The sequence below is a fragment of the Rhea americana genome, unplaced genomic scaffold, assembly GCF_003343005.1.
Source record: "Rhea americana isolate MKP2758 unplaced genomic scaffold, rheAme1 scaffold_835, whole genome shotgun sequence".
In the NCBI taxonomy this organism is placed as follows: domain Eukaryota; kingdom Metazoa; phylum Chordata; class Aves; order Rheiformes; family Rheidae; genus Rhea; species Rhea americana.
Genome location: NW_028187018.1, coordinates 7,910 through 16,947, shown reverse-complemented (window position 1 = coordinate 16,947; position 9,038 = coordinate 7,910). Strand labels below are relative to the sequence as shown.

Below are 9,038 nucleotides of genomic sequence, written 5' to 3'. Positions count from 1 at the left end.
TTGCTTTGAACTGAACAGTGAACTTTGCCTGCTTCTAGCACTCTGATTTACAGTATAGGAAAAAGGTCATAAAAGAGACCCAAATCGCATTGTATTTTTTAAAAATTTCAGCATATTCTCTGACGTCTCCCTCCCCCGCCCCGTCCCCCCCCCGGCTGCTGGCCAGGGGGTGTCAGGGCAGTTCCCCTTCCCCCAAGGGGTCTTCTTTGCTCTGGTCCATGGAGTCACTGTCGTTGCCCTCTGTGTCAGAGGCGGTGTCGGAGTTGGAGGGCTCGGGGCAGGCCCGCGCGGGCGTCACGATGACCGCGCGCCTCTGCTCCTCTTCCTGCAGCTGCTTCTCCTGCGTCCCTTCGATGTGCTGGATGGCCTGCCGAGGGCAACCGCGGGCCGTGAGGACGTCCCCGCCGCGGGGCACGGCGGCCCCCCCCCCGGCTGGCTCCGGGCCGCGACCTGCCCCAGAGGCTGCCGGCAGCCCGGGCGCGCTGCGGAGCCGCATGTGTCTCCCCCGAAACCCGGCCGCGGCCGCGCAGGCACCCTCCGGCTCGGCAGCCCCCGACACCCGCGAGGCTCCCGCACGCTCCCTCCCGCTGCCGGCCTGGCCCTTCCCGGCCCCCCTACCTGAACGATGGTGTCCAGGTTTTGCCGGGACGTGGAGACTGTGTTGATGACAGAGGACGGGCCCATGGTGACCACGGTGACGTGATGGGAGGGAGGCGGCGCTGGTACGATCACAGTGGGGTGGTGGGTGGGCGCTGGGGGACCGTGTGCTGGCAGGAGCTGGGAAGAGAAGCAAACCCCCCCGTCAGCAGGGAAAACCTCCCTCCGGCCCCGAAGCACCGGCGCCACAACGCAGCTCAACATCACCTTCCCCGAGCCCAGGCGCCAGAAGCTGACCTGGGCAGCAGATACCTCCGGGGGTCCTTCCACCATGACACCCCAGCCCACAACGCAGGCAGTGACGGCAAAGGGAGCCATCTCCTCTTCCCCTCTCCACCAAGCCCACACGCAGCCGGGAAAGCTAAGGGGGAAGGAGCTAGCACTGTACTTCCTTGCTGCAGGCTCAGGAATGCAGCTCAGCAACTCTTCCTCTCGGCCACGGAGGATTTCCTCCGAGGGGTTTCAGGGGCTGCGGCGTTCCCTGGAAGGAGCACTCGCTCCTCTGGCCACTGTCCAGCGCAGAAGGCTGTTGCACCGCAGCACAGCGTGAAGCCATGGAGCGACCCAGCAGCGTGGGGCAGCCTTCGCCGACGTGCTCCCCCGACTAAGCACACCRGCAGGGCTCCTGCTGCCCTCCTTAGCCCAGCAAGGGCTGTGGGCCCTGCAGTGCTGGGGGGACTGAGCACCCCTAGCCCTTGCTACGCCCACGCCATACCCTTCCCAGTGTGCAGAGTGTCCACCAAAGGCAGCCAAACTGGTGTTGGCTGGGTCAAACATTGACTTGCCTTCTCCAGGCCAGGCACTGCACTGTTTGGCTTCGATACCACGTGCACGTGCCCAGCAGTGCCAGCTCTTGGCAAGGAGATGCATGGCTCAGACAGCTAGGCGCAGGCAGACAGGATGCTACGCCTCTCCGCACCCAGTTTTAATGTAGGGTAACTACCTTGAAGGGAGAAGAGAAGCAGAAGAGAGGCACTCCACAGAGGAGGAAAGAGGTGGGCAAGAGCACTCAGGCCACAGCAAGGAGATGATGGGGAAAGCACTGCACACCAGAAGCCCAGACTTGAAGAGACAGTAAAAGCCTGAACAGCCAAACTGCTCAGGTTCACGCGTCCTCCTAGACAGACGCCACAGCACTCCATCTGAGAGCTCAGTGGCCTTAGCTCTGGCAGAGCGAGAGGCAAACRGGGTTGAAAGGGCTCCAGACCTCTACTCACAAATGAGTTCCAGCTTCCTCCGAGTGCAGGAACACAGACTTCCATCTGTGCAGCTGCAGCGTAACACCTCCCCTGCACCCAGCACCTACTTTGGCCAACATATTTTTATGTTGTGCAAAACTGGGAAAAACTTCAGGAGTGCAAGAGGTAACTCCCAGCCCATGTTTGCAGAGGAAAGAAATCAGGAGCGAGAGGGAAGACAAGTAACTGCCCCTTCAGCACAGACACATGCTGGATTGTTCTCCTGCCTCTCAGGACGAATCTGAAGAATTCCCTTTATCCCAAAGGGGAAAAGACCTGGCTTTTAAGACAGAGGAGGCAAAAGCCAGATCTGAGCTACCGCTGTGTGCTAATCCTCAAATCACTCCGAACTGCTCAGCAGGAAACCTGTCGCACCCCTAGAAGATCCTCGTTAAAATAGCAGATGCAAAGAAACGCCCTAGCAGGAGGCTAAGGAAAGTTCACCTAAAAATAGGCTGAACTTCCCTAGGAGGCGACTGGGCACGGATCCTGCAGGGAAGCATCTCTGGAGAAGCCCARCGACAGAGGAAGTCAGCTTTTCTCGCTCCCTCTGAAGTTCCTCATGCCAGAGTCTCCCCAAGGGCTGAGCTTGAGGGATGGCTCCAAGTCAGGGCTACGACAGGCAGTGGAGGGAACCACCARTGCAGGGACAGTGCTCTCCTCCATTCTGCTCCCACCACATCTACGGCTCTCCCAGGCATCAGCTACGTGACTTTGGCATGGGCAAAGTCTGAAGACTCCAGTACCCCCAGTCCTGCAACTTCTGCCAGGGAGCAACACTCGCTGACTTGCCTGCTCTCCAGCCCCTGCCYGGCTTTGCATGTGGTGGGGATTGATTTTGAGGCCTCCAAAAATAGGCTGGCGTCATCCAGTGAGACCTGAACCTTCAGTGGTGGTGTCAGACCTTTATGTCATTGCACATCCCCAGCTCTGGCACGGGAAGCACTACCCACATCAACTGCTCACAGAGCRTTCCAGCTGCTAGCATCACCCATGGATGGGGCCAAGACCTGTTCCTCGCCCTGTCCCATGCCCAGGCCACAGCAAACATGACAGAAATGTGCCTGCTGAAGCCAGCCTGAAGCTGGGGGCCAGAGCAGGTACCATAGCTCAGCCGACAGGTGGGAGCATGGTCTCCTCCACCTGAGGAGAGAGGCGAGGCTGGGAAAGCTCAGCAGAGAGGAACTCAGCTCCTGGGGGGTGCAAGAGRGGCGGCCGCACCCAGCGCCTCCCACCGACGCCTTGGAAGGCCGCGGTCCCTCCAGTGCCAAGTTGAATCACTGCCAGCTAAAGAGTGATCTTCCACATACAAAAGCCATCAGCTCTGGGGAACGGAGCCACTTGAAAGCTGCTGCGACGCGGCCCAAGCCACAGTCCCAACAYATGGGGTGCCTGCAAATGCAGCCCCCGCATTGAGCTAACCAGGGGCCGTGGAGAGAAGCTGGCAGCAGAATCCCACAGCGGCACACACAGAGCAAGATAGGGTCCTGCCAGCAAGGACAGGGGCACCAAGCCCCAAYTCTGGAGCAGGCAAAGAGGGAGCTGTGGCCACCATGGAGCAGCTACCATATAAAGCAGAGCTTGCCACAAGGCCAGACTCTCCTCAACCTACCCAGGACCAGCGCTGCCAGTGGGACAGTGGAGCTAGCTAAATCCTGTGTCTGGCTCTGCTGCCCTGCCCAGGGAGGTCTGGGATGCAAAGTCATGTGCCATCAGCCAGGGCACTTCGTGGCCACAGCCACGAAGCCCTGTGCTGGGAATGACCCATCCAAGTTCAGACTGGCGCCGAGGCATTAAGCCTGCTCCCAGCCATKACAAGGGCTGGTGGCCCCATTTCTACGTGGACCAGAGCAGCAGCTCTGTGTGTCAGCATTATCAGCAGAAAAGCCAGGAGCCGAGCCACACTGCCCATCACCCTTCCTGCAGTTGACACTTCTGGAGGACTCCAAGGCWGGCTACAGGATGAGGCAGAGCCAGTTGCTAGTGCTTTCCCTGGGGCAGATACCTGATGCAGCAGCCAGCTGAGCTGGCTACAAGGAACACACAGTGTCTGAGGATGGGGGGCACATCACCAGATCTTCTCTCTGCTGTGGGCTGCAACATCGGCTTCAGTCCCAAAGGGAGCCCAGCCAGGACGCAAGTACACGGGGAGACTAGGCACCAAGTCCTTTCCCCACTGCCTGAGCTCGAGAGCTTTGCTGGGACGTCCCTGYCAATCGCAGCCAGCCCCAGGGACGGGAGATGCCAAGCACCATGTCATCAAGCTGCCCCCCAGCCCTGTGCTCTTCACCACCTGCACGCCTGCCTGCACATCTCACGGAAAAGCTTGCTCACACAGGAAGCAGCTGGGGTGTCCTGACAGCTGAGCTATGACCGGGCCAGGCCCTGGGGCCAGGCGGCGGGAGGCATCCACACACTCACCTGGGTTCGGATCTGCTGCTCGCGTTCTAGCTTCTCCTGGTGCAGCAGCCTCACCTGTTCCTGCTGCTGCTGGAGCTGCACTTGCTGAGCAATGACCTTCAGCTTCTCGGGGTACATGTGGGCCTCCAGGGAGCGAACCTGCCAGCAGACAGGGCCCAGATGAATTGGTGCCAGAGCACAGCATGCTTTGCACACGCATCCGTCTGATCCCGCAGCAACACAGCCCCCCGGCGCCAAACTCAGGGGCAGGGCACTGCYGCTCTGTGCCTGTCCTCGGAGCCATGGGGCAGACCAAGCAGAGACCTGCGGAGAGCTCACTGCCAAGCCCATGCAGGGGGTAACTGGCAGACCCCAAAGCAGCCCGCAGCGAATGAGAAGCCATGAACCGCTCCTGAACRGAGCCTGCTCTGCTAGAACAGGCCAGGAGCAGCCCATCAGGACGCTGGTCGATGTGCCGGATCAAGAGAGCGGCGCAGGAGATAAAGCAAGGCTTTGCTCTGCTGCTGTGCAAGGGACACCGAAACAGTGTTCAGCAGCTCTCTGAGACCTGCAGGTCCCTGAGTCAGACAGGAGACATCACCGACCTCCCAAACGCCTGTGACAGTGCCTTGGAAGTGGATCTCAGCCCAAACCAGCCTCAGAGGCTCCAGGCCACCAGGTTGTGGTGCTACAAAACACAACCTGGTGCCACTCGGCCCCTTGCACAGCCCTGGGCAGGAGAGCCCAGGAGAGCAGAGCCAAGCCAGAGCCTTCTGGGCTCCTTCCCACTTGGAGGCAAGACTTCAGCACCCTGAGTGAAGGAGGGTTGGGGTGAGAGCAGCGCAGGCAGGATGGGGCCCGCAACACGGGCAGCCCGGCCTGCGCCAGGGCAGCAAGAAGCCGCCAGGCCACGTGCGCTCGGCTCCAGCGCCTCTCCAGCATCCCTCAGCGCTGCCCGCTAGAGGGCGGACCCGCCCCGCGCACGGCCGGCGCGGCGCATCCGGATCCGGATCCGGCCACAGCCCCGGCCAGCCCCGGCCTCACCTGCTCCTCCAGCATCATGCGCACCGAGCGCTCCTTGTCGAGCTGCTGCCGGAGCTCGATCATCTCCCGCCGCAGATCCTCGGCCTTCTCGTCCTCCCAGATGTCCGGCGAGCCGATGCCTTCATCTTTGTCCTCCGCCCGTCGCCGCTTCGGGGAGGAGCCGCTGAACTCCTGCCAGATGGACAAGGTGTCAGGGGCCAGACACAGCGGTATGGGGAGGACAGTAGTTTTTCCCTCTGTTCCTGCTGTCCTGATCCCCCCCATCCAGACCACGCGCAGGACCACGGGCTCCTCGATGGTGGAGATGTGCCTGCCCACCCTCCCGAGCTTCACCCCTGCTCAGCCTTGTGCAAAGCCACTTCTTCCAAAAGCACCTGCAAGCTCATACCATGACAGCACCCTACTGCCCAGGTAGCTCAGTGAGGCTGCCCAAGACACAGAGCTGCCACAGGCAAGAGAGACTGGGATCCTGCCTGGGTACTTTGACCCAAACGTGAAATGGGAGCCCTAGTCCTCTTCTCCTCCTGCTGCACAGGGCATATTAGGTTAAGCTGCACCTCCGGACACCAGGAAGGTGTGAAATGCYTCCATTCCCCTGGCACAGGAGGACAGAGGGTCTCCATCTGACCTCTAGGGAGAAGCAATGATGGAAAGAAGCCTCCAAATTTATGGAAAGAATCGCTGGCYGCACAGAGAACCAGCCCGTTCTTGGCCAGCCCAGTCCCACCCCAGCGGTCTTGGGCGCGAAGGGAGGCRCTACCTGGATGAACCGCTTGAGCTGGGTGTTCTGCTGCAGTAGCCGAGTCTTCTCCTGCTCCAGTGAGAAGATGTATTCAGCTGTCTGCTGGAGGATTGCCGCCTGGGGAAGAGCCAGGAGGGGAGCTGGTGAGGCAGAGGACTTTTCTGCAAGGTCCCTCCCCAACCACAGGAGAACTGCTCCTGCTGAGCTCCCTTCCTGTCCAGGAGGCMGCAGGACCGCTCCTTGCTGGCCCCAACATCTCCAGGCTTTGCTTCACCTCCAGACCCTGCGGCTGTGCTCTCTCCTGGGCTCTCCCTCCACGAATGGCACTAGATCCAAATCATCTTTTGCAAGAACAGTGTCTCTRCTCCCTAGAGCTGCCTCCTCCCACCACTCTCCTTCTGTAGCATCAGGRAAGTCCCGCTGCAGAAGGGCCCCTTTGTTACCTGGGCACGCGCAGTCCCGGCACTGGGAGACAGGTTTTGTTAAACGCCCCCAAACTGTTCCTCCACTCTGGCTCCAGGGCACTGAGTTAAATATGCACCCCATATTTAATGGGCACGCACCCCAACAGAGGAAATTCCCCCAAAGAAGGACCTCCTTCAAGGCCCAGAGAAAACAGCTTTGTCCGATGCAAYGAAAAATCTATTCTAAAGTCCCCAGGCGCTAAGGAGCCTGGAAGCAACCAGTGAAATAAYGTATGCAATTATCCCCAATTATGCTTACAGCCCCATCCTGCCTGCTCAACAGGCATTGCAGAAAACCTCAATGCGCAGGACGGACACCTGAATTGCACAAGGTCGATGTGCTGGAGCACCAATCCGCCTGCTAGGTGTCCCTCGCAACCCAGCGCAGATGCCACCTCACAGGTGACAGCTCCCTGCACTCACCTTGCTGAGCTTCTCCCCGTCCGTGTGTGGGATGAGCGTTTTCAGAGACTGGAAACCAGCATTGATGCTCTGCATCCGCCTTCGCTCGTTGCTGTTGGCGATCTCCCTGCGTATCCGCCGCTCCTGGTCCCGCTGGGTCTCTGGAGTCAATGGGATGTTGGCCAAGCTGTAAGAGACGCCTGGAGTTAGGGAGGGACGGGGCCAGCACCCCTGAGTGCACCCTGGGGACCTCTCACTCTGTTTGGAGCCCCAGCTCCATGTCTTGGGCTTGTGCCCTCCGTTTCCTCCCCTGTTTTGCAAGGATGGGGCAAGCAGCCAAAAAGACTGGCAGGAAAAACCACGGGGGATGATTGTCCCGGCACCACGCAGGGCTCAGCCCACGTCTCGTCTCCAAGCACTGACTGAGACGCTGGTAAAAAAGCAGTGGGGAGAAGGTGGGTTCTTTCACCTCCTCCCCAGTATCCTAACCTCAGCTGCTGCTTGTGGACCTGTTGACCCGAAACATAGCCCCCGTGCGGCCCACCAGCTCCATCAGCCTAGGACAGGAGCTGGCCAACAGCAATCCAAGAGTATCCATAGAGCAGCTCCAGACAAAAAGAGAGGAGAGGACTCACGGGCACCCCATGAGTGAAGATACCCTCATTGGAGTCGGACGCAAACATCCCCTCTGCCTGCCCCACGTCCRAACGTCCTCTGCCACCAGCACAAACCACCCGCTGCCCACCAGCGGGTCGGTCCCAGCTGCGAACACAGCGACCACTGCGTCAGGAGGCCCCGGGGTGGTCCTGGGCTGAGCCATGAGGACGGCAAAGCAGGACCGTGCCCCACCGCCGCGGCACTGTGGCCAGGCTCACGTGCAGGGTCCTCAGCAAGCTGAGGGTGCCATCAACCAGGGGGACGACGGGGCACGGCGAGGGTCCGGGTCCCCCTCCCCGGGCGGGCGAGGCCGTGGGCTCACCGGCTGCAGTCCCGGCGGGGCTGGCCGGCGTGTGTGGCCCCGGGAAGGCGGCTCCCTCCCACTCCCGTTGATGGCTTCCAGATGACAGCTCCCAGCAGAGAAGCCCCCGTCCCACCCGAAGCCACAGCTCCCGCCTGCTTCCTGCCGCCTCCTCCTCACGCCCCGCTCGCTCGCTCGCTCAGCAGATGGGCCGGGAAATGCTTCCCAGACCCAGCGCCGCTGGCAGCATGTGGGGACGGGCAGCGGGGAGGGAAGAGYTGCCGAACAGCAACAGGGAGGGCTCCGGCTGGCTGCCACCAGCTCGCACGTGGTCGGAGCGCTAGCCCCTGTCTGCACCCGAGCAAAGCCCCTTTCGAASGGAGTCTCGTTTTTTTCCTCCAAGCTCAGCTTCTTCAGAGGCCCCAAGACGGAGCAGGGAGCAGAAAGACTAAATCCTAGCACGCAACAGGCTTGTTCAATCTGCAGAATAAAGAGGGAAGGGATTTACGCTGGGAGGCGAAGCGGGCAGCGTGCCCACCCCACGGTTCTCCTCCACGAGCGCAGAACAGGGACGTAGAGCGGTGCCTGCCGGGGGCTCGGCGCTGCGGAGGACAGGCCTGCAGAGCAACCAGGGAGCCGCTGCTTTGAGACGGACCGGTGAAAACTGCAGAGGCACCCGATCCCTCCCGAGCCCTCCCAAGCCACGCCGGGCAGCGTGCAAGTAAGCTGGGCGAGCAAATTCTGAGTCCCGACTGTTCACGAGATAGCTGGTCATTAAAAAAAAAAACAAAACAACTCAACCCACAGACCACACCATCCTGATAATTATCTTGCTTCTCTTTTGTTTCCTGGTGCGAGTTTAGAAGCTTGTCTATTAAAAAACAATAAACAGATTTCTAAGGGCACGAGAGCCTACCTGGAGTACACAAGCCCGTGTCCTGCACAYGCTATAATTAAACTCCATGAAAACGCAGCTATTAAAGTCAGGCTGGAAGGTGAGGGCAGGGGATCCTGCACGTCCRTCCACCCGCGGTCCCGCTGTCCCTGGGCCCCCAGCCAGCAGGATGGAGTCGAACACCAGAGGGACCCCAGCCTCCTCCAAAGCCCCTTCCCTGCCCAGGTACACACCGCGC

General features: G+C 60.5%; 1 protein-coding gene across 1 annotated transcript; it reads right to left on the bottom strand.

Annotated features, from left to right (window-relative positions):
- Nucleotides 1-6: 6 nt before the first annotated feature.
- Nucleotides 7-7,767, bottom strand: TFAP4 (transcription factor AP-4). The gene is made up of 7 exons (XM_085323283.1): nt 7,649-7,767; nt 6,969-7,134; nt 6,100-6,198; nt 5,340-5,510; nt 4,317-4,454; nt 619-777; nt 7-367 (listed from the first exon to the last, which is right to left on the bottom strand). Exons 1-7 carry the CDS (start codon nt 7,765-7,767, stop codon nt 173-175), a joined length of 1,047 nt encoding a protein of 348 aa, XP_085179409.1. The 3' UTR covers nt 7-172.
- Between the last annotated feature and the right edge of the window lie 1,271 nt (nt 7,768-9,038).